The following is a 26,787-nucleotide window of genomic DNA, read 5'->3' on the forward strand; positions in this document are numbered from 1 at the left end:
TATTTGAGATTGGAGTGTGTGTCTAGGTGTGTTTCACATCAAGTGGGCCCTGTTTGCTACCAGAACGGGTTGTGCAGTGTCCTCCGTGCTGACTCACCCCACTGAGCCGCCGTGGGAAGCTGTCCTCCCTGTAGAGCAGCAATCAGAGGGAAGTACAGATTCCTGGGATATCTCTGTGTCTTAGCCCCCACACTGCCCAGCACCGCTAACGTTGAACTGATCCCACCTGGAGCATTTAACAGCTCTAGATATGAAATACCCCTAACCAATCCGTTACGTTCCCCAGCAAGAAAAACGAATAATGTCGCACAAACAGAAGGGGGAACAAACAAAAAAAATCAGACCACAACCAAAATGCACCAGGTGGGTGTTAGGAGGGGTTCTGAAACACTGGGGGGGGGGGGGGGGGGGGGGGGTGTGTATGCTGAAAGTTGCCTAGCAACAATAACTGGTACCTAAGACTAGAGGTCGACCGATTATGATTTTAACGCCGATACCGATACAGATTATTGGAGGACCAAAAAAAGCCGCTACCGATTAATCTGCCAATTTTTTTATAATTTTTTTATTAAATGTTTTTTATTTGTAATGACATTTACAACAATACTGAATGAACACTTAATTTAACTTAATATAATACAAGTTTAGCCTCAAATAAATAATGCAAAAACAAAGTGTTGGAGAAGAAAGTAAAAGTGCAATATGTGCCATGTAAAAAAGCTAACGTTTAAGTTCCTTGCTCAGAACATGTGAACATATGAAAGCTGGTGGTTCCTTTTAACATGAGTCTTCAATAGTCCATGGTAAGATGTTTTAGGTTGTAGTTATTATAGGAATTATAGGACTATTTCTCTCTATACCATTTGTATTTCATTTACCTTTGACTATTGGATGTTCTTATTAGTATTGCCAGTGTAACAGTATAGCTTCCGTCCCTCTTCTCGCCCCTACCTGGGCTCGAACCAGGAACACATCGGCAACAGCCACCCTTGAAGCATCGTTACCCAAGGGGAACAACTACTCCAAGACTCAGAGCGAGTGACATTTGAAACACTATTAGCGCTCACCCCGCTAACTAGCTAGCCATTTCACATCGGTTCCACCAGCCTAATCTCGGGAGTTGATAGGCTTTAAGTCATAAACAGCGCAATGCTTGAAGCACAGCGACAAGCTGCTGGCAAAACGCACGAAAGTGCTGTTTGAATGAATGCTTACGAGCCTGCTGGTGCCTACCATCGCTCAGACTGCTCTATCAAATCATAGACTTAATTATAACATAATAACACACAGAAATACAAGCCTTAGGTCATTAACCTGTCTAGGATCAGCGTGGCGCTAGCGGCACACCCCCCCCCCCCCCCCCCACTGAAAAACCAGTGCCGCGAAATTCAAAAAAAATTTTTTTTTTAAATATTTAACTTTCACACATTAAAGTCCAATACAGCTAATGAAAGACACAGATCTTGTGAATCCAGTCAACATTTCCGATTTTTAAAATGTTTTACAGGGAAGACACAATATGTAAAGATGTACATCTATTACCTAAAAACACATTAGCATAATCCACCATCTTTTATTTGTCCACCAACACCAGTAGCCATCACCAATTCGGCTAAACTAAGATATTTATAGCCCCTAACCAACAAAAAAACTCATTAGATGACAGTCTGATAACATATTTATGGTATGGGATAGGTTTTGTTAGAAAAAAGTGCATATTTCAGGTAGATGGCATAGTTTACAATTGCACCCACCATCACAAATGGACTAGAATAATTACAATGAGCAACGTGTTTACCTAACTACTAATCATCAAACATTTCGTAAAAATACACAGCATACACGAATCGAAAGACACAGATCCTGTGAATACAGACAATATTTCAGATTTTCTAAGTGTCTTACAGCGAAAACACAATAAATCGTTATATTAGCTTAGCACATAGCAATTAGCAGCCCAGCATTGATTCTAGCCAAAGTGAGCGATAACGTAAACATCGCCAAAAGATATTAATTTTTTCACTAACCTTCTCAGAATTCTTCCGATGACACTCCTGTAACATCACATTACAACATGCATATACAGTTTGATCGAAAATGTTTATATTTAGCCACCAAAATCATGGTTAGACAATGTGAAATGTAGACAAGCTGGTAAAGAAAAAGTCCTTGCGCCACTTAGACAGTGATCTACTCTTATACATAAATACTCATAAACGTGACTAAAAAATATAGGGTGGACAGGGATTGATAGACAATTTAATTCTTAATACAATTGCGTTATTACATTTTTTAATTTATCCTTACTTTTCAATACAGTTTGCGCCAAGCGAAGCTACGTCAAAAAACATGGCGTCCTAAGCCACTAAAATGTTTCGACAGAAACACGATTTATCATAATAAAAATGTCCTACCTTGAGCTGTTCTTCCATCAGTATCTTGGGCAAAGGATCCTTTCTTGGGAGAAATCGTCTTTTGGTGGAAAGCTGTCCTCTTGCCATGTGGAAATGTCAACTGCGTTCGGGATGAACTGAAAAGCGTGCCCAACTTTTCACATCGTTGCAAAAATAAATGTCCCAAAATCGCACTAAACGGATATAAATTGCTATAAAACGCTTTAAATTAACTACTTTATGATGTTTGTAACTCCTATAACGAGTGAAAAGATGACCGGAGAAATATAACAGGCTAAACTAACGCTTGGAACAGGAGAGGGTCGGTGTCTTCCACGCGCGTTACGCAGCAAGAAAAGACTTGCTAGCTAAAGGTTTTTTTCATTTGTAGTGCCTGTGAACGCGCAATCGACCCCATTGGAATCGTCATCACGTAAAGGCATCCAGGGGAAGACGTAAGAAGTGTCCGTATAGTCATAGCAACGACAGTGCCCTTTTAACTGACTTCAGAAAAGTGGCCAACATTTCTCAAATCTGACTCCATGTCAGGGAAATTGCTGTAGAATGGGCTCTGTTCCACTTAGAGACAAAAGTTCAACTCCTATAGAAACTATAGACTGTTTTCTATCCAATAATAATAATAATATGCATATTGTACGATCAAGGATTTTGTGGGAAGCCGTTTAAAAAATTAGCCAAATTAGCATAAATAGTCTAAACAGCGCCCCCATCCCCAACAGTTAATATGGTTGAATCCGGAAACTATCATTTCGAAAACAAAATGTTTATTCTTTCAGTGAAATATAGAACCGTTCCGTATTTTATCTAACGGGTGGCATCAATAAGTCTAAATATTCCTGTTACATTGCACAACCTTCAATCTTATTTCATAATTACGTAAAATTCTGGCAAATTAGTTCGCAACGAGCCAGGCGGCCCAAACTGTTGCATATACCTTGACTCTGTGTGCAATGAACGCAAGAGAAGTGACACAATTTCCCTAGTTTAATATTGCCTGCTAACATTAATTTCTTTTAACTTATTATGCAGGTTTAAAAATATATACTTCTGTGTATTGATTTTAAGAAAGGCATTGATGTATATGGTTAGGTCCATTCGTGCAACGATTATGCTTTATTTGCAAATGCGCTTTTGTTAAATCATCCCCCGTTTGGCGAAGTTGGTTAGGAAGAAATGGTCTTCACACAGTTCGCAACGAGCCAGGCGACCCAAACTGATGCATATACCCTGACTCTGCTTGCACAGAACGCAAGAGAAGTGACACAATTTCCCAAGTTAAAATAAATTAATGTTAGCAGGCAATATTAACTAAATTTTCAGGTTTAAAAATATATACTTGTGTATTGATTTTAAGAAAGGCGTTGATGTTTATGGTTAGGTACATATTGGTGCAACGACAGTGCTTTTTTTCGCGAATGCGCTAGTTAACTTCTCTAGGGTATGTGGGACGGTAGCGTCCCACCTCGTCAACAGCCAGTGAAAGTGCAGGGCGTCAAATTCAAACAACAGAAATCTCATAACTAAAATTCCTCAAACATACAATTATTTTACACCATTTTAAAGATACACTAGTTGTAAATCCAGCCAAAGTGTCCGATTTCAAAAAGGTTTATGTTAGTCACAGAAAAAGTCACAGAAAAAGACAGCCATTTTCCCAGCCAGAGACAGGAGTAACAAAAATCAGAAATAGAGAAAATGTATCACTAACCTTTGATGATCTTCATCAGATGACACTCATAGGACTTCATATTACACAATACATATATGTCTTGTTCGATTAAATTCATATTTATATCCAAAAACCTCCGTTTACATTGGTGCCATGTTCAGCATCAAGCATTACAAAAGCACACAGTTCTTTGGCATGCTCAGTTAGAGGGACCTGCCAATATCCCTTAAGCAGGTTGAACTTGCTAACGTACTTAGCAGCGCGAACACGGTCCACACAATCGTCGACCTCGGGGAAAGGGTAGGAGTCTTACTTAGAGGCATTGAGTTTCCGAAATTCAGATAAAAACCGCAGAGAGCCATCTGCCTTATATGGCTGCAATCCCGGTAACGGGATCGATATGACAACAGCCAGTGAAAGTGCAGGGCGCCAAATTCAAAAAAACAGAAATCTCATAATTAAAATTCCTCAGACATACATGTCTTATAGCATTTTAAAGGTAATCCTGTTGTTAATCCCACCAAAGTGTCCGATTTCAAATATGCTTTTCAGCGAAAGCACCACAAACGATTATGTTAAGTCACCACCAACTCGAAGAAAAATTCTGCCATTTTTCCAGCCAAAGAGCGGAGTCGCAAAAAGCACAAATAGAGATAAAATGAATCACTAACCTTTGATGATCATCATCAGAGGACACTCATAGGACTTCATATTACACAATACATATATGTCTTGTTCGATTTAAGTTCATATTTATATCCAAAAACCTCCGTTTACATTGGCGCCATGTTCAGAAATGCCTCCATAATATCCGGAGAAATTGCTTGTAATGTCCATCATTTATGTCCAAATAGCTATTTTTGTTGCGTGTTTGGTATACAAATCCAACGTCAGGGAAGCGCGTTCACTAAAACCTGACGAAATGTCCAAAAGTTCCGTAACAGTCCGTAGAAACATGTCAAACGATGTATTGAATCAATCTTTAGAATGTTTTTAACATAAATCTTGAATAACGTTCTAACCGGAGAATTACATTGACTTCAGATGAGCAATGGAACGGAGCTCCCTCATGTGAACGCGCATGGTCAAAGAATGGTCACCTCATGGCAGACCTGACTAATTCTCCTCTCATCCGGCCCCCCTTCATAGTGGAGTCATTAGACAAAGTTCTACAGACTGTTGACATCTAGTGGAAGCCGTAGGAAGTGAAAACTCATCCATATCTCGCTGTGATTTCAATGGGAGCTTGGTTGAAAATCCACCAGCCTCAGGATTCCCACTTTCTGTTATACTCACAGACATAATTCAAACAGTTTTAGAAACTTCAAAGGGTTTTCTATCCAATATTAATAATAATATGCATATATTAGCAACTATGACTGAGGAGCAGGCCGTTTCCTCTGGGCACCTCTGTGCACCTTTCATCCAAGCTACTCAATACTGCCCCTGCAGCCATAAGAAGTTAAGTATTAAAATACAGGGCTAACTCCACAGACCGCCATGTTGCGCAATGCGGTGCTCAAGCATGAACTCTACCTCACTGCAAAGCTTCTGTCTTTTCAGGGTTCAGTCGATAGGCATGTTTGATTGGGGCATAGTCCCAGAGTTTTTTTAAATAAAAATGATCACCTTAATTGAGCAAACTACAGTATAGCCTATCTCATTGGCACCAGTGGAGAGCATCAGCAATATCTCTGGTGAGTATTCACTATTTATTTAGCCAGGTTGTAAAGCGGATTGGTGTGCTTAATTTTAAGAATTGAGCAATAAATATAGCAGCACGAGAAAGCTGGGATCCTCTTTTAAACTCTGTTTTCACATGCGGTTGCGCAATGACTGGGCTTGTAAGAACACATTTCACTAGGCTCTGTGGGCTATGTGCTCTCTAACTGTGTTCCTGGGGTTCCAAGGCCTATAGGCTACATTTGGAGCTTGGCCACTAGTTGTGATACAAACTTATCAAAACATATAGGCCTATGAGCTAGGTTACATGATGTGAGCGGCTATGATTTGAAGTATTTCACAAGTGATAATACATTGTTCACAAGTGATATTGTCACCCATCAAACTATTCTTCATTTAATCTTGTCATTACATATACTAAACAATATACAGTATGTGTGAAATTAGTTTTGATTTAGAATGGACCATTATCGTGCACCTGTCAACATGGGCAGGGGGAAAAAATACATAGCGCATGGAGGATGCTTTTCCCGTGGTTCATTTTCATGCCAGCAAGGTAGGCTATACTCCAATTGTAAAGCGAAGCAATGTGCTTAATATTTGGGAAGTTAAGAAAAATATATAGTGGGCCTAGCCTATAGAAAGCTGATGGGTTCCTCTTTTTAAGAGGCCATCAAAACAGTTTTCTCACAGCCTATAAAATTGTTGCGCAACATGAGATCGTGGGCTCTCATGAAGTGATTGATTTGATTTCCGATTGCATTGATGTCAGAGTGATTAGAGGGACAATAGATCGCTGAGTACCATGCCATTATCGACTGGCAGATGGCAAGTTTGGTAGGCTACTCAGCGGTATCAGAGTGCAGTTTTGGAGAAGCCTAGTTACCGTGACTAAATGGTCATGTGGAATTTGACGGCGGTCTTGACTTGTTACAGCCGGTGTGGCAGCACTAGTTGAGACTTTCTTGATGTTCCCAGACTTCCATATCCCACACTTCAAGCAAGTATAACATGCTGACTAGACGGGGCACGCGCGTGCGCCTTCGCACGCATGTTGATTTTGTCCATCCACACCAGACGTTATCAGGACACAGGTTGAAATATCAAAACGAACTCTGAACCAACTATATTAATTTGGGGACAGGTTGAAACGCATGAAACATTCACGGCAATTTAGCTAGCTAGCTTGCTATTGCTAGCTAATTTGTCCTTAGATATAAACACTGGGTTGTTATTTTACCTGAAATGCACACGGTCCTCTACTCCGACAATTAATCCACAGATGAGAAATGAATTTGGTTTACTGTTTTGTCATCTCTCCTCCTTCCTCAGGCTTCTTTTTTACTTCTTTGGACTTTATATGGCAGTTGGCAACCGACTTTACGGTGCAATACTATAACCGACTGGTGTGTGGACGTCAGTTCATCTTTCAATCACCCACGTGGGTATATGCTCCTAAACACCAATGAAGAGATGGGAGAGGCCGGACTTGCAGCACGTTGAGCATCACAAATATAACCTATTTCAATTTTAGCGCCTGGCCACGCAGAAGTTCGCTGAGTCGCGCGAGAAGTGTGGATGCAATGATTGATTAACATGTGTAAATGTATTTTGCGACACGAGCGGTGTGGTCAGTATGTAACACTAAGATCGTATTTTAGAACTTAGCTAGCCATGGCAATAGAACAAGCTTTCAAATAATGCCCACCTGACCCCGATTGCAATTTATAAAATGGGCCGTTTTTGGATTGTGCAAACAGTAATTGTATAATGGCGGTGATGCAGTGTAATGTTCCAAACAAAAAACAACTACAAGTGTACTAGCTCTAGTTCCTTAACGACACAGCTAGGAGTGCTCAAAATAGCACCTTATTGTTGAAGACTACTTTGAATCATAAAAGTGTATTGAAATGACTTAGGAACTGCGGACTTTGGAGAGGTGTGTGGCCACTTGGAGACACCAATTAGTCCTCACTCAAACCCTTGTCATTGGTTTGTATTATGTTGCACCTTTAATGTCTGGATTTAGTCTTGAGTCAGGTGAACTGTCATGGGATGATGATTAGACCAAAGTTGAGGACACGGTCTCCAAACTGTTCCCTTTGAATTGCTGTCATGCTTATGCATTTCATATTTATTCTGTAAGAAACTTTTCAATTTAGCCCTATCCATATAGGCCAATTCCCACAAGTGTAAAGGGTTAAAGCATATATGCATTTTTACATGCTTTTGTAACTATACTAAACAAAAATGCAACATGCAACATTTCTGATTGTACTGAGTTTCAGCTCATATACGGAAATCAGTTGATTGAAATAAATTCATTAGGCCCAAATCTATGGATTTCACATGACTGGGAATATGCATCTGTTGGTCACACATACACTACATGACCAAAAGTATGCGGACACTTGAACATCTCCCAAATCATGGGCATTAATATGAAGTTGGTCCCACCTTTGCTGCTATAACTGCCTCAACTCTTCTGGGAAGGATTTCCACTATATGTTGGAAAATTGCTGCAGGGACTTGCTTCCATTCAGCCACAAGAGAATTAGTGAGGCTGGGCACTGATGTTGTGTGATTAGGCCTGGCTCGCTGTCGGCGTTCCAATTCATCCCAAAGGTGTTCGATGGGCTTGAGGTCAGGACTCTGTGCAGGCCAGTCAAGTTCTTCCACACTGAACTCGACAAGCCATTTCTGTATGGACCTGGCTTTATGCACGGGGGCATTGTCATGCTGAAACAAGTAAGGGCCTTCCCCTTTTGCCACAACGTTGGAATCACAGAATTGTCTAGAATGTCATTGTATGCTGTCGTCTTAAGATTTCCCTTCACTGGAACTAAGGGGCCTAAATCATGAAAAACAGCCCCAGAACATTATATCTCCTCCACTAAACTTTACAGTTGCCACTATGCATTTCGGGCCGGTAGCGTTCTCCTGGCATCCACCAAACCCAGATTAGTCCGTCGGACTGCCAGATGGTGAAGCGTGATTCATCACTCCAGAGAATGCGTTTCCACCGCTCCAGAGTCCAGTGGCGGCGAACTTAACACCACTCCAGTCGACGCTTGGCATTGCGCATGGTGATCTTAGTCTTGTGTGCGGTTGCTTGGCAATGGAAACCCATTTCATGAAGCTCCTGACTAACAGTTATTGTGCTGACGTTGCTTGCTGACACAGTTTGGAACTCGGTAGAGAGTGTTGCAACTGAGTGTAACAGTATAACTTTACGTCGTCCCCTCGCCCCGACACGGGCGCGAACCAGGGACCCTCTGCACACATCAACAACTGACACCCACGAAGCAGCGTTACCCATCGCTCCACAAAAGCCGTGGCCCTTGCAGAGCAAGGGGAAACCCTACTTAAGTTTTAGAGCAAGTGACGTAACTGATTGAAATGCTACTAGCGCGTACCCGCTAACTAGCTAGCCATTTCACATCCGTTACACTCACCCCCCTTTCAACCTCCTCCTTTTCCGCAGCAACCAGTGATCCGGGTCAACAGCATCAATGCTACAGATGTAACTTTACGTCGTCCCCTCGCCCTGACACGGGCGCGAACCAGGGAACCTCTGCACACATCAACAACGGTTGCCCACGAAGCATCGTTACCCATCGCTCCACAAAGGCCGCGGCCCTTGCAGAGCAAGGGGAAACCCTACTTAAGTCTCAGAGCAAGTGACGTAACTGATTGAAATGCTACTAACGCGTACCCGCTAACTAGCTAGCCATTTCACATCCGTTACACGAGGACATACGATTTTTACACGCTACATCACTTGGCGGTCCTATTCTGTGAGCTTGTGTGGTCTACCACTTCACAGCTGAGCCGCTGTTGCGCCATGATGTTTACACTTCACAATAACAGCACTTAGTTGACCAGGGCAGCTCTAGCAAGGCAGAAATTTGACGAACTGACTTGTTGGAAAGGTGTCATCCTATGACGGTGCCACGTTGAAAGTATCTGAGCTCTTCAGTCGGGCCATTCTACTGTCAATGTTTGTCTATGGAGATTGCATGGCTGTGTGCTCAATTGTATTCACCTGTCAGCAACGGGTGTGGCTGAAATAGCAGAATCCACAAAATTGTATAAAGTGTGTAAAAAGAAAATAGGGGTGTGGATCAGAAAACCAGTCAGTATCTGGTGTTACCACCATTTGCCTCATGGTGGTAACATTTGCCTCATTGATTTTGGCCTGTGGAATGTTGTCCCACTCTTCAATGTCTGTGCGAAGTGGCTGGATATTGGCGGGAACAGGAACATGCCGTCCTACACTTCGATCCAAAGCATCCCATACATGCTCAATGGGTGACATGTCTGGTGAGTATGCAGGCAATGGAAGAACTGGGACATTTTCCGCTTTCAAGAATTGTGCACAGATTCTTGCGACATGGGGCCGTGCATTATCATGCTGAAACATGAGGTGATGGCGACGAATGAATGGCACAACAAGTGGGCCTCAGGATCTCATCCCGGTATCTCTGTGCATTCAAATTGCCATCGATAAAATGCAATTGTGTTCGTTGTCCGTAGTTTATGCCTGCCCATGCCATAACCCCACCGCCACTATGGGGCACTCTTAACAACGTTGACATCAGTAAACCCACATGACGCCACACACGTAGTTTGTGGTTGTGAGGCTGGTTGGACGTACTGCCAAATTCTCTAAAACAACGTCTCTGGCGTTGCGTGAGAGGGTGGAAGAATGACATCATGGGGACGAGCAGAGGCATACTGCTGTGGTTTTACAGTACAGGTCCTGCCCTTGATGGTTGAACCTGTTTCGCCATTTGAAATCTGATAAGCTACTTCTGGGCCATTCATGACAACTTCCCCATGTTGAGTGAGTGAGTCACAGCCATATTAACCCAGGTTGTGTTCAGTAGGCACGAAACAGGGAGATACTATGTGAAATTAAGCACACCAATCCGCTTTACAACCTGGTATACATAGGCTTCGCGTAAGTTTCAAGTTTGGGGAAGCAAACTTTTACCATAAAGATGCATCTTTATAATAAAGCATTCCATGCATCATCGCATTTGCAGACGCATGTAAGATAGCCTACTATTCGTAATATGATGAGTAGATTGGATAAGAAACGCACTTCTTTATCTGCTGCAAACAGTTTTGCCAGCTGATATATATTTTAAAGGTGCCAGGGATCAGTTGACCTAGTAAGCCCTGCAGCCTGACTGGCAGTGGGCAGAGGTCTGGTTCAGATCTACAGCTGGTGCCCTGTGACAGGAACTGGTTCTGGGGCAGGAATTCATGCGCAAGTGTTGCAAAATAAAATGTACACATGCATGTTATTCACTAATTTCATCCAAACTGCCCGCGAGCGTCTACGTAGCCAGGTGCTAAAATAGAACGGTTCTATTTTTGACGCGCTGCAAGTCCCGCCTCTTCCAACTCCTCATTGGTTTTTAGGAGGATATACCCAAGTGGGTGATTTGAAAGATTAACTCAAGTCCACACTCCAGTCCAGTTGGGGGTGGTGGTGGTAATGCTCCTTAAAGTTGGTTGCCAACCGTCATATAAAGTCCGAAGCAGACGACTGAAGGAGGAGAGATTACTAGAAACAAACTCGGTTTTCCCTTTTATCTGTGAATTAATTGTCGGAATAGAGGACCTTGTGCATTTCAGGTAAAATAACGCGAGGGTCCGGTTTGGTCAGCATGTTAGGCTTTCATGTGGCAATTCAGAGAAACGGATCGTTATTTTGATGCGCATAGAATGGAGTTGTGAGTGCATTCGGGTGGGAGTTCTGCGGCAAATTTTCTTGATAATTGAAAAACGTAGGCTATTTCTGTTAACAACCCAGGGTATGACATGTCATCTTGTGATCATTAACATTGACACTGTATATGGCAATAGTTTTATGATCTGGAAATGCGAAGTGCACATTTGAGGTGTTTGGATTGGTTGTATGAGATCAAAGCTGTATTCATTAAATTCCTCAATGTCTACATTGAGTCCTCTTAATTTAAAGCATTTCCCTCAATCAGACAACAAAACATTTGCAAAAGTTCCCCAATTAGCTGGAGGGATGGGGGCAACTTCTTGCTCAAGTTCGGAACGGCTGTCAGTCAAAACCCATACAGCTCTGTGAAGAGAAGATGAGCTCTGACGTTATTTATAGCATGTTGTTGTACAGCCACTGCGTTCCAATTTAGCCACTTACCTGTGTTCAAATCTGCTATTATCAAACAGTATACAGTACGAGTGTAAAGGGTTTTTAGAAGCGTGTTGGTTTAATAGAAGCGCGTTAACGTAACATTTGTTCCAGTTAACTTTGGAGACCCATCACAAACATACTCTTGAAAGTCCCCATGAGAATACAATCACACTCCAGCTGTCAATATGGCACTCTACTATTTATTTTTAAAAAGCCTATGTTTTCATTGGACATTATTCACTGAAACATCATGCAAGAGTAAATATTGTCAACTTCCATCACGGCTGAAGCGCTGGATCGAAAATCTGCATACGCATCCAAGGTCTCACAAAGACCAAGCGGGAAATAGGTTTCTGATCAGGACAGTATTATCCCAGGTACACTGTCTGAGCACCACTCTCTGGGACTTACATATACTCGCTTTTTTTCATCTCTCTCCATTTCCACCATTTGCTCTCTGTCTCTCTCTCTCTTCCTTTCCCTGTTTAAAATCCCCCACATCCCCAACACAAGACCCAGCCGTAAATAAACATGGGCAGCTGACTGTATCTCTCCTCTGGAGAGTGCAATCCATCCCAGCGCCTTAACCCTGATTTACCTTCATGGCTCTCAGATAAAGTGTCCCCCCCCAAATGACACCCTATTCCATTACGATTGTGTAGCAGTACAACATGGATTAGCATCCAGTACAGTTTTCTGTATTGGCTATACATTCTTCCAGCCAGCATGGCACAGCAAAAGGCTCTTCTCAATGGGAGATCCCAAATGGCACACTATTCCCTATGTAGTACAGTACTTTTGACCAGGACCCATAGCGCTCTGGTCAAAAATAGTGCACTTCTGTATATAGGGAATAGGGTGCCATTTTAAACGCAGGCCAGGTCTCCAGCCGAACGCTTTCTTATTTGAACTAAAGAGAAACGGGAAATATTCAGAAGACCAGTTTTGGATGGCATGGCTAGAAAGGGGAAAGAAGTATTTTTTTTCTTCCCTCCCTCAGAAGCGGTCTGTCATGTGATGGCATATACTCTCTTCACATGGCAACTGGTTGGGCCGAAGGGCCTTTAGGTTGCTAAACAAGGTCTTAAATAATATCAGAACCTGGTTTCTTCTAGGACTGGGAATTGCCAGGGACCTCACGATACAATATTATCACGAAACTTAGGTGTCGATATGTATTTTTTTATTTTAACGTTTTTTTGGTGATTTGATGTTACTAACATATTGCTCATGGTTTCTGCTGCAAGGAAATGAGAGATCATGAGATGGCAAGCTTTGGTCAGTCAGGGAAATAGAATTGCTGAAAACATGTTGGCTCGCTATTTAAACAGATGGAGAACAAGCTATAGGTTGAAAAATACCCGAGTTTTGGCAGTTGGTAGGAGGTTCTTACTGTGGAATGCAGGGTTTGGTTTTTACCAGGCATAATGGGACCCATGTCGTCCAAAAAGTTATACTTTTGACTCAACTGTCCATAGAACATTCTTCCAAGAGTCTTGATGATTATCCATGTGCTTCCAGGTGTTTTTTGGCAAACTTGGGTCAACTTTTTGGACGAGATGGTTCCCAATATGTGACTCACCACCTGGATTTGGTCTTACGTATCAAAATTTGAAATTGTGTTTTTTACATTGGATAAATGTATAGACAGAGCTACAAAATGGTATATCATACACCACATTTTTGAGGAACAATGGAAAAGTAATTCTGCTTTGAAAGTTGAACTTGTGAGAATATGGCCTTTGAATGTTTTGGTATCTAGTGAAGAGCTCTTCTTTGTCTACACCCATTCAGCATTGTTCACACCCTCTTAAGCTTTAGCCCCACCCATCTCATTTTGCTCTCGGAGTGTTCAGAGCACACATTTGATGCTCTGGCCGATGATTTGTTTACCTCTGGATAACATGAAAACAGCCTAACCAGCTCGGCTGGCAACAATTTCATTATGCTTTTTTGCCAACGTTTACTGACACCGGCCAAATTCAACGGTGTTGTACACTTTAGTTTAAGACGTAGCTGGCTAGATAAACAATGAACCTAGCTAGGTAAACATGTAAGATCACACATGTGATGTTAGCTAATGAGCCAGCCAGCTAACATTAGCTATTTAAACAACAATGAACATGGTGCCAAATCATGTTGTTACTACCCTGCATGAATCTGCTGGGAGCTGACCAACCAGATTCCTTGTTAACTAGCTAACATTAGGCTCTAACTAGCAAAGCAAACGGTTCTGGGATACAAATAATGTCAGACATGTAACGTTAGCTAGGGAGGTAAAGCACCTTTGGCAGCGATTACAGCCTCGAATGTTATTGGGTATGACGCTACAAGCTTGGAACACCTATTTGGGGAGTGTCTTCCATTCTTCTCTGCAGATGCTCTCAAGCTCTGTCAGGTTGGATGGGTAGCGTTGCTGCACAGCTATTTTCAGGTCTCTGCAGAGATGTTTGATCCGGTTCAAGTCTGGGCTCTGACTGGACCACTCAAGGACATTCAGAGACTTGTCCAGAAGCCACTCCTGCTTTGTCTTTGCTGTGTGCTTAATGTTGTTGCCCTGTTTCAAAGTTGAACCTTCGCCCCAGTCTGAGGTCCTGAGCGCTCTGGAGCAGGTTTTCATTAAGAATCTCTCTGTACTTTGCTCCGTTCATCTTTCCCTCGATCCCGACTAGTCTCCCAGTCCCTGCCGCTGAAAAACATCCTACCGCATGATGCTGCCACCACCGTGCTCCACCGTAGGTATGGTGTCAGGTTTCCTCCAGACTTTGGCCTGAATGCCAAGCATCAAGAGTTGGTTCCATCAGACCAGAGAATCTTGTTTCTTTTGGCAAACTCCAAGCGGGCTGTCATGGGACTTTTACTGAGGTGTGACTTCAGTCTGGCCACTCTACCATAAAGGCCTGATGGGTGGAGTGCTGCTGAGGTGGTTGTCCTTCAGGAAGTTTCTCCCATCTCCACAGAGGAACAAAGGAGGTCTGTCAGAGTGACTATTGGGTTCTTGGTCACCTCCCTGATGGCCAGCTCTTGGATGAGTCTTGGTAGTTCAAAACTTCTTCCATTTAATAATGATGGAGGCCACTGTGTTCTTGGGGACCTTCAATGCTGCAGAAATGTTTTGGAACGCTTTCCCAGATCTGTGCCTCGACACAATCCTGTCTCTGAGCTCTACGGACAATTCATTCGACATGCACTATCAACCTTATATAGACAGGTGTGTGCCTTTACAAATCATGTCCAATCATTTGAATTTACCACAGGTGGACTCCAATCAAATTGTAGAAACATCTCAATGATCAATGAAAACGGGATGCACCTGAGCTCAAGTTCGGGTCTCATAGCAATGGGTCTGAATACTTATGTAAAAAAGATATATATGTATGTGTATATGTATGTATATATTTTTTATAAAAATAAAACAATTGTAATACATTTGCAAACCTTTCTAAAAAGCTGTTTCCACTTTGTCATTATGGGATATTGTGTGTAGATTGAGGGGGAAAAATTTCATCAATTTTAGAATAAGGCTGTAACCTAACAAAATGTTAAATGTTTAGGGGTCCGAATACTTTCCGAATGCATCCTGAAAATCGTTTTTCTCACAAAATCATCTGCAGTGTCTGAACAGTTTGGCCTACAAACTATTATGAAAGATAAGTTACCTTGTCCGAAAGACATTTACATGGTTATCAAAGTGTCACACCAGGGTTAGCCTACACGAAACACAGCCCTTATTTGAAGTGTTTAAAATGTTTAAAAAAGTAAAAAATGAAACATGATTGAAACCATTTCCTTTTTTGACTGCTAGGTTTTATGGGTATTATGACACATCTACTGGGCTCTATAGAGCTAGTTAACGCTACCTACAGTAGATAAATATTTCCCCTATCACTAGTTTTTACTAAGTTTGACTAATAAATGCTATCCTGCATCCCATTACCAGGGTCGTGTTCATTAGTTTCCAACAATTAACCTTTATTTAATTAGGAAAGTCAGTTAAGAACAAGTTTTTATTTACAATGACGGCCTAGGAACAGTAGGTTAACTGCCTTGTTCAGGGGCAGAACGACAGATTTTTACCTTGTCAGCTCGGAGATTTGATCTAGCAGCCTTTCGGTTACTGGCCCAACGCTCTAACCACTAGGCTACTTACTGCATTTGAACTGATTCCAGAAGCCGACCCAAAAGCTGGCTATATATAAGTATAAAATATATGGATGAGCAGTGAGTGTCAAAGATAGGAAAGAATAGATAGTGAAGTATACAGTATATATATATGAGGTGTGCAATGTGAGATACGTAAACATTAAAGTGACTAGTGTTCCATTTATTAAAGTTGCCAATGATATCAAGTCTGTAGGTAGGCAGCCACCTCTGTGCTATTGCTGGTTGTTTAACAATCTGCTGGCCTTGAGATTGAAAAACAGCTTGTATCTCTGTCCCAGCTTTGATGCACCTGTACGGACCTCGCCATCTGGAGGGAAGCGGGGCGAACAGGCAGTGACTCGGGTGGTATTGTCCTTGATTTTTTTTGACCTTCTGTGACATCGAGTGCTATAGGTGTCCTGGAGGGCAGGTAGTTTTCCCCCAGTGATACGTTGTGCAGACCACACCACCCTCTGGAGAGCCCTGTGGTTGTGGGCGGTGCAGTTGCCGTGCCAGGCGGTGATACAGCCCAACAGATGCTCTCAATTGTGCACCTGTAAAAGTTAGTGAGGGTTTTCGGTGACGAGCTACATTTTTTTCAGCCTCCTGAGGTTGAAGAGGCACTGTTGCGCCTTCTTCACCACACTGTCTGTGTGCGTGGACCATTTCAGATTGTTTGTGATATGTACACCGAGGAACTTAACACCTCCACTGCTGTCCCGTCGATGTGGATAAGGGGGTGCTCCCTTTGCTGTTTCCTGAAGTCCACGATCATCTTGTTTTGTTGACGTTGAGTGAGGTTTTTTTCCTGACACCACACTCCGAGTGCCCTCACCTCCTCCCTGTAGGCTGTCTCGTTGTTGTTGATAATCAAGCCTACCACTGTAGTGTCGTCTGCAAACTTGATGATTGAGTTGGAGGCGTGCATGGCCACGGAATCATGGGTAAACGGGGAGTACAGAAGTGGGCTGAGAACGCACCCTTGTGGGGCCCCAATGTTGAGGATCAGCGAAGTGGAGATGTTTCGTACCTTCACAACCTGGGGGCGGCCCGTCAGGAACTCCAGGACCCAATTGCACAGGATGGGGTTGAGACCCAGGGCCTCAAGCTTAATGATGAGCTTGGAGGGTACTATGGTGTTGAATACTGAGCTGTAGTCAATGAACAGAATTCTTACATAGGTATTCCTCTTTTCCAGATGGGATAGGGCAGTGTGATGGCAATTGCATCGTCTGTGGACCTATTGGGGTGGTATAGGCAAATTGCAGTGGCTCTAGGGTGACTGGAAAAGTGGAGGTAATATGATCCTTGACTAGTCTCTCAAAGCACTTAATGATGACAGAAGTGAGTGCTACGGGTGATAGTCGTTCAGTTACCTTTGCCTCCTTGGGTACAGGAACAATGGTGGCCATCTTGAAGCATGTGGGGACAGCAGTGGCGACGTTGTTTTGGGGCAGCGTCTCAAAACTGTTCGAATGCCTTGGGTGGTTCGAACAACTTTTTTGGAAAAGTTGTATTCCTGGTCGTAGTGCCGGTTGTGCTGGTAAGTTGACGTCTTTCTGATATCCAATAGTTTTTCCCGGCTGTATGTAATAACACTTAAGGTTTTCTGTGCAAACAATGTAAGAAATGATGCATAATACAATATAGTTTCCTACGGACTAGTAGTGAGGTGACCCTCTTTGTCGGTGTCTTCTTGCTAAGTGAATAGGGCTGTGATGGTCATGGAATTTTGGATGACGGCCAGCCCAAATGACAGCGGTCTCCATAATAAGTTGCTGCCATAGATTGAATAGAAGGTGCCATCCCCATTCAAATCAATGGTGGCATAATGGTTGAACTGGTGGCCATTGTGAGTGTACCCATAGGAACAAAGCAGAAGGTAAAAGCAGGAAGTGTACCCATCAGCATGTGCTGTGATTTGATGATTCACCTCAACTGACATTACAAAAAATGCTTTCCATTGCATGAGCCACATCGGTTAACATAATTTGAATGAACATTCTACATTATCATGGGAATTATTGCATCACAATACCAGGAATCCATTGCAAGTGTACCCATGAGTTTACCAGTCAAATTGGCATGGTACCAAACCTGTTCTATTCATTCTATTTCTGTCTTGTGCTGCTGCTGCATTGTGGGGGGTGAATGCAACAAGTGTAGACCTTAACCTTTCTGGCGCAGGCATTCCGCTAGCGACCCACCTCGACAACATCCGTTGAAATTGCAGAGCGCGAAATTCAAAATTCAGAAATAGACATATTTAACATTCATGGAAATACAAGTGTCATACATCAAAATAAAGCTTAACTTCTTGTTAACCTCTCTGGGATATGTGGAACGCTTGTGTATAAGATACCAAATTAAAGCTACATTCGTTGTGAATCCAGCCAACATGTCAGATTTCAAAGGCTTTTCGGGGAAAGCATAAGATGCTATTATCTGATGATAGCACAACAGTAAACAAATAGAGTGTCGCATATTTCAACCCTGCAGGCACAACACAAAACGCAGAAATAAAATATAAACCATGCCTTACCTTTGACGAATTTCTTTTGTTGGCACTCCAATATGTCCCATAAACATCACAAATGGTCCTTTAGTTCGATTAATTCCGTCCATATATGTCCATTTATTTGGCGCGGTTGATCCAGAAAAAAACAGCTTCCAATTTGCAACGTCACTACAAAATATCTCAATTACCTCTAAACTTTGCCAAAACATTTCAAACTACTTTTGTAATACAACTTAAGGTATTTGTAAACGTTAATAATCGATCACATTGAAGACGGGTCTATCTGTTTTCAATACAGGATGACAACATCTAACGATACTTTTCTAGTCTTGTGCAACTCTCAAACAGTACACACAATGTTACACTGATTCCAGATGGCCGTTCTTCTTCATTGCAGAAAGGAATAACCTCAACCTATTTCCAAAGACTGGTGACATCCAGTGGAAGCGGTAGGAACTGCAAACAGGTTGATTAGAAATCTGGTATCCCAATGAAAACTCATTAAACAGACAGTGACCTCAAAAAAAATAAAAATCTGAATGGTTAGTCCTCTGGGATACTCACAGACATGATTCAAACAGTTTTAGAAACTTATATATATACATATTATTACTATTATTGGATAGAAAACAGTCTCTAGTTTCTATAGCCGTTGGAATTTTGTCTCTGAGTGGAACAGAACTCATTCTACAGCAATTTCCCTGACATGGAGTCAGATTTCACACATTTTGGCCCCTGATCTGGAGTCAGTTTAAAGGCCACTGTGAATGCTATAAGGATACGGACACTGCTTACGTCTTCCCCTGGATGCCTTTACGTGATGACGCTTTGAATGGTATCGATTGCCCAATCACAGCCACTGTAAAACAAAAACACGTGTAGGTAGGAACTCCTTTCCAGCTGCTCCGGACGCACGGTGGACACCGACCTACTCTTTTTCCAAGCATTAGTGGAGCCAGTAATATTTCTCAGGTCATGTTTTTACTCGTTATAGGAGTTAAAAACATCATAAGGTAGTTAATTTAAACCATTTTATAGCAATTTATATCCGTTTAGTGCGCATTTTGGGACATTTATCTCTGAGACTTTTTGAAGAGCCGGGCAGGTTTCCAGTTCATGCCGAACGCAGTTGGCATTTCCACATGGCAAGAGGACAGCTTTCGACCAAAAGACGATTAGACCCAAGAAAGGATTCTTTGCCCAAGATTCTGATGGAAGAACAGCTCAAAGTAGGAACAATTTATTATGATAAATCGTGTTTCTGTCGAAAAATGTTAATGCTTATGACGCCATCTTATTAGACGTAGCTTCGCTTGGCGCAAACTGTATTGAAAAGTAAGGATAATTAAAAAAAAATGTAAATCAGCGATTGTATTAAGAATTAAATTGTCTATCAATCGCTGTCCACCCTATATTTTTTTGTCACGTTTATGAGTATTTATGTATACGACTAGATCACTGTCTAATATGGCGCATGACATTGTCTGACCAGCTGGGCAACTTTTGTCATTGTCTAACCATGATTTTGGTGGCTAAATATGCACATTTTCGAACAAACTGTATATGTATGTTGTAATATGATGTTACAGGAGTGTCATCGGAAGAATTCTGAGAAGGTTAGTGAAAAAATTAATATTTTGGCGATGTTTACGTTATCGCTCTCTTTGGCTAGAATCAATGCTGGGGTAATGTTTGCACATTTGCTATGCTAATATAACGATTTATTGTGTTTTCGCTGTAAGACACTTAGAAAATCTGAAATATTGTCTGTATTCACAGGATCTGTGTCTTTCGATTAGTGTATGCTGTGTATTTTTACGAAATGTTTGATGATTAGTAATTAGGTAAACACGTTGCTCTATGTATTTATTCTAGTCCATTTGTGACGGTGGGTGCAATTGTAAACTATGATATCTACCTGAAATATGCACATTTTTCTAACAAAACCTATCCTATACCATAAATATGTTATCAGACTGTCATCTGATGAGTTTTTTTCTTGGTTAGTGGCTATCAATATCTTAGTTTAGCCGAATTGGTGATAGCACCTGATGGAGTAAGAAACTGATGGAGTTAGAAAAGTGGTGTCTTTTGCTAACGTGGTTAGCTAATAGATTTACATATTTTGTCTTCCCTGTAAAACATTTTAAAAATCTGAAATGGTGGCTTTATTCACAAGATCTGTATCTTTCATTAGGTGTCTTGGACTTGTGATTTAATGATATTTAGATGCTACTATTTAATTATGACGCTATGCTAGCGATGCTACTCAGTGTGGGAGGGGGGGGTGCTCCCGGACCCGGGGTAGATACTCGTGAAAGGTTAATGTTCCGATGGCAGGATAATCATAGTCGTAGGCCATCAATTTTATTTTCCAATGATTGCAAGTAGAATTGATGTCAGTGGGAGTTTACTCGCTCGCCTGCGGATATTCAAAAGGCAGCACGATCTGCGTCCTCTTTTCCTCCTTCTTTTCTTCAGGCAAATGATGGGGATCTTGCCTGTTCCCAGGAGAGCACTATATCTTTCTCGTCCGACTCGTTAACGGAAAAAGCTTCTTCCAAGTTCGTGTTGAGTAATCCCAGTTCTGATGTCCAGAAGTTATTTTCGGTCATAAGAAATGGTAGCAACCACATTATGTACAAAATAAGTTACAAACAACGCAGAACAACGAACAAAATAGCACAATGGTTACGGGCATGTAAAACGTCAGCCATCCTCTTCGGTTGCCTAGATAACCAAAGACTTGTTTGCTACAACACCTTTTAATTTTTCAGCAAGGAACAACAAACTTATGAAAGCCTCCCATCTTCTTCAAAATGCTTTTATTGAGGGCTCTGATGGTCCCTCTTTCCAACAGCTTTGAAATCTCCTTCTGAAATCTGTAAGTGGATTCAGTTAGCGTATTGTGTGTGAGTGTGTGTTATACTGTGTAGATGCGTGTTATGTAATTGGTAAGTGCATGCGTGTGTGTTTGTTAGGCATTACAGGTGTGTGTTTGAGGTATTAAGGTATGTGTGTGTGTGTGTCAGCTAACTGTATGTGGAACCTCTTTCCATGGCAGCTGAACTAAGATGAGTAGGCAGGCACACACCCCCTCTTGTCTCTTTAAAGACCCCTGCATACCACACACAGCATTATTCAACACACACACAGCCTTCATGCTGTACGCTGTTGGCCTTCACTCTGGCCCAGTGAACCCAAATACCAGTGTCCACCACCTCTTGACAGGCCTGCAGCATGCGTCTCCCCAGAGAGCACGCTGACATAACAGCTGAGGAGGAGAGGAGGCTGTAACGACGCTGGTCTGGTAACCTCTTTATTTAGACGATCTACACCCGCTGGGAAATAGCAATGTTATACTTCCATCTGGTGGGTAAAGTATGTTATGGCAGCCACTGCTATATGGCTCGCCTCTTTTTACAGTTCCTCAATCGTGGTCTGAATTTTACTTCAAGGGTTTGGGGGGAAATAAGACTGCAATTGGAAAGGGAAGGAAAGTTGGTCTCAAAATATTTGTATATTATTCAATAAGTTGTGAGGACAGATTGGCCCCCCTCCCAAACAAATGTGTTTCGGGCATCGTTTTCTATCCTGGGTTTGTTGACTTGCTATAGCAGCCCACTGGCTTTGTGTGCCTGTTTTGTAGCCCTCTGCTTTGCCTGACATCTTTGGTTCCCCCCCTATGCTTCCTCAGGGAAGGACGAGGTGCGCGGGCAGTTGGACAGCGCCCTGCAGGATGTGAACGTGCGCTATGCTGTGCTGGAGGAGACTGAGAAGAGGGCCGCGTGCCGTGCGCTCATCGAGGAGAGGGGCCGCTACTGCTCCTTTGTCAGCATGCTCAAACCCATGCTGGTGAGTAGCATCACACTGTTCTTCTACCTAAATTCCCTTTCCCCTCTGTGCCTCGCTCACTCAATTGTGTTCGGACCGCTCCCTCTACACACGCGTGCTGAGTGCGCACACAAGCTCCCGTTAGGCCTACAGAAATAAATGCCTAAAAAACGTATCTGATGGGATACACAAGCTAAATTCCTTGCCAAAAGACACCAGTTTTATCACAGTTCAAAGTTTACTGAAGTAGAGAAATGCAGTATGTGTTCCAACTAGAGGTTGACCGATTATGATTTTTCAATACCGATTATTGGAGGGCAAAAAAGGCCGACACCGATTAATCGGCCGATTTATTTTAAAAAAATATATATATATATATATATATCATACACACATACATTTTTGTAATAATGACAATTGCAACAGTACTGAATGAACAATGAACACTTTTATTTTAACTTAATATAATACATAAATACACACACACGCACACAGCTCTGAAGTGACAATGATACTGAAGAGTCTGCTTAGGAGACAAATACTCTCAACTGTTTAAATAAAACTAGAGTTTAAGTTACCTGTGATGAATGTTGAAAACAAACTTTAATTTCTATATGCAGGAAATCCTATTTTAATAATGGGCATGGTAAGAATTGACAACCAAAGTGCGAGTCATAATTCCCATGACACATTCTAGCAAAATCTGAAAAGCGGTTTATTTTTTAGATTCACTTAAAATAAGGTCTGTGTTTCGTGTAGGCTTACATCAGCGTGCCAATTTTATAACTGTGTAGATATCCATAGGACAAGGTAACTGATCAATATTGGCTAAATACACTGCTCAAAAAAATAAAGGGAACACTTAAACAACACAATGTAACTCCAAGTCAATCACACTTCTGTGAAATCAAACTGTCCACTTAGGAAGCAACACTGATTGACAATAAATTTCACATGCTGTTGTGCAAATGGAATAGACAAAAGGTGGAAATTATAGGCAATTAGTAAGACACCCCCAAAAAAGGAATGGTTCTGCAGGTGGTGACCACACACCACTTCTCAGTTCCTATGCTTCCTGGCTGATGTTTTGGTCACTTTTGAATGCTGGTGGTGCTCTCACTCTAGTGGTAGCATGAGACGGAGTCTACAACCCACACAAGTGGCTCAGGTAGTGAAGTTCATCCAGGATGGCACATCAATGCGAGCTGTGGCAAAAAGGTTTGCTATGTCTGTCAGCGTAGTGTCCAGAGCATGGAGGCGCTACCAGGAGACAGGCCAGTACATCAGGAGACGTGGAGGAGGCCGTAGGAGGGCAACAACCTAGCAGCAGGAACGCTACCTCCGCCTTTGTGCAAGGAGGTGCACTGCCAGAGCCCTGCAAAATGACCTCCAGCAGGCCACAAATGTGCATGTGTCAGCATATGGTCTCACAAGGGGTCTGAGGATCTCATCTCGGTACCTAATGGCAGTCAGGCTACCTCTGGCGAGCACATGGAGGGCTGTGCGGCCCCACAAAGAAATGCCACCCCACACCATGACTGACCCACCGCCAAACCGGTCATGCTGGAGGATGTTGCAGGCAGCAGAACGTTCTCCACGGCGTCTCCAGACTCTGTCACGTCTGTCACCTGTGCTCAGTGTGAACCTGCTTTCATCTGTGAAGAGCACAGGGCGCCAGTGGGGAATTTGCCAATCTTGGTGTTCTCTGGCAAATGCCAAACGTCCTGCACGGTGTTGGGCTGTAAGCACAACCCCCACCTGTGGATATCGGGCCCTCATACCACCCTCATGGAGTCTGTTTCTGACCGTTTGAGCAGACACATGCACATTTGTGGCCTGCTGGAGGTCATTTTGCAGGGCTCTGGCAGTGCACCTCCTTGCACAAAGGCAGAGGTAGCGGTCCTGCTGCTGGGTTGTTGCCCTCCTACGGCCTCCTCCACGTCTCCTGATGTACTGGCCTGTCTCCTGGTAGCGCCTCCATGCTCTGGACACTACGCTGACAGACGCAGCAAACCTTTTTGCCACAGCTCGCATTGATGTGCCATCCTGGATGAACTGCACTACCTGAGCCACTTGTGTGGGTTGTAGACTCCGTCTCATGCTACCACTAGAGTGAGAGCACCGCCAGCATTCAAAAGTGACCAAAACATCAGCCAGGAAGCATAGGAACTGAGAAGTGGTGTGTGGTCACCACCTGCAGAACCATTCCCTTTTTGGGGGTGTCTTACTAATTGCCTATAATTTCCACCTTTTGTCTATTCCATTTGCACAACAGCATGTGAAATTTATTGTCAATCAGTGTTGCTTCCTAAGTGGACAGTTTGATTTCACAGAAGTATGATTGACTTGGAGTTACATTGTGTTGTTTAAGTGTTCCCTTTATTTTTTTGAGCAGTGTATAAGCGAAGATTAAAAAAAATTGTAGAGTGGATTTATGAAAATATGTTGACAAACGTTCCCTTATCCTAGTGAGATTTACACGGGTATCAAAACGTCGAGGCGGTTTAAGCCTGCACGAAACACAGACCTTATTTGAAGTAGATCAAGATATTCTCTATAGAAGACATGAACGGTAAAATAACGCCCCTTTCAACCCCTTTCAAATTCAGCCGCAAGTTATTACAGGAATTATAACGCGTCGACTATCTCTCTCTAAACCATATTCCTTTGACTAATCCGGAAACTATCACCTCGAAAACAAAACGTTTATTCCGTTCTGTATTTTATCTAACGGGTGGCATCCATGAGTCTGAATATTCCTGTTACATTGCACAACCTTCAATGTTGTCATAATTACGTAAAATTCTGGCAAATTAGTTCGCAAAGAGCCAGGCGGCCCAAACTGTTGCATATACCCTGACTCTGCGTGCAATGAACGCAAGAGAAATTACACAATTTCACCTGGTTAAGATTGCCTGCTAACCTGGATTTATTTTAGCTAAATATGCAGGTTTAAAAATATATACTTGTGTATTGATTTTAAAAAAAGGCATTGATGTTTATGGTTAAGTACACATTGAAGCAATGACAGTCATTGATTGATTGTTTTTTATAAGATAAGTTTAATGCTAGCTAGCAACTTACCTTAGCTTACTGCATTCGCTAACAGGCAGGCTCCTCGTGGAGTGCAATGTAATCAGGTGTTAGAGCATTGGACTAGTTAACTGTAAGGTTGTAAGATTGGATCCCCCGAGCTGACAAGGTTAAAAATCTGTCGTTCTGCCTCGTTCTAGGCCGTCATTGAAAATAAGAATGTGTTCTTAACTGACTTGCCTAGTTAAATAAAGGTGTATAAATGTATATATATTTTTAAACGGCAAATCGGCGCCCAAAAATACCGATTTCCGATTGTTATGAAAACTTGAAATCGGCCCCGATTAATCGGCCATTCCGATTAATCGGTCGACCTCTAGTTCCAACAACGAGCTGCAGTTTTGGAATAATTGTGCCATCTATATTCCGCTTAGGCTACTTTGCGTTTGTCACTAGTTACCACTGCCACAAAGTCAAAATTGAAGATAAAAAAAATGAATGCTCTTTTAACCTGTTTGGCGTGCAAGCCCGACGTCGGTACATTCATGACAACAGCCACTTCAAGTGCAGGGCGCGAAATTCAAAATATATATTTTTTTAAATATTTAACTTTCACACATTAACAAGTCCAATACAGCATATGAAAGGTACACATCTCGTGAATCCAGCCAACATGTCCGATTTTGAAAATGTTTTACAGGGAAGACAAAATATGTAAATCTATTAGCTAACCACGTTAGCAAAAGACTCCACTTTTATTACTCAATCAGTTTTTGACTCCATCAGTAGCTATCACAAATTCGGCCAAATAAAGATATAAATAGCCACTAACCAAGAAACAACCTCATCAGATGACAGTCTGATAACATATTTATTGTATAGCATATGTTTTTTTTTTTAAATGTGCATATTTCAGGTATAAATTATAGTTTACATTGCAGCTACATTCAGAAATTGCACCGAAAGCATCCATAATATTTACAGACACCAACGTCAAATACCTAATTACTCATCATAAAACATTTCTGAAAAATACATAGTGTACAGCAAATGAAAGACAGACATCTTGTGATGCCAGACAATATTTCCGATTTATTAAGTGTTTTACAGCGAAAACAAAATGTAGCGTTATATTAGCTTAGCACAATAGCCAGAAACACTTGGGCGCCGGCGACTACGACAGATATATGAAACAACATCTTAAAATGGGTCTTACTTTTGCTGATCTTTCATCAGAATGTTGAACAAGGTGTCCTTTGTCCAGATGAGTCGTTGTTTGGATTCAGAATGGCAACTTTCTCTCTCCATTTAGCAA

The 26,787-nt window shown here is 42.1% G+C and overlaps 1 protein-coding gene across 2 annotated transcripts in view; it reads left to right on the forward strand.

The window, feature by feature from the left end:
* The window catches only part of LOC129840413 (protein MTSS 1-like), a 136,653-nt gene that overhangs the window by 77,514 nt on the left and 32,352 nt on the right, over positions 1 to 26,787 (forward strand). For both annotated transcript variants that reach the window (XM_055908265.1, XM_055908275.1), the window contains exon 7: positions 22,303 to 22,460. In XM_055908265.1, the coding sequence (XP_055764240.1) occupies positions 22,303 to 22,460 (158 nt within the window). The remainder of the gene's footprint in view (positions 1 to 22,302; positions 22,461 to 26,787) is intronic.

The sequence above is a fragment of the Salvelinus fontinalis genome, chromosome 3, assembly GCF_029448725.1.
Source record: "Salvelinus fontinalis isolate EN_2023a chromosome 3, ASM2944872v1, whole genome shotgun sequence".
Classification (NCBI taxonomy): Eukaryota; Metazoa; Chordata; class Actinopteri; order Salmoniformes; family Salmonidae; genus Salvelinus; species Salvelinus fontinalis.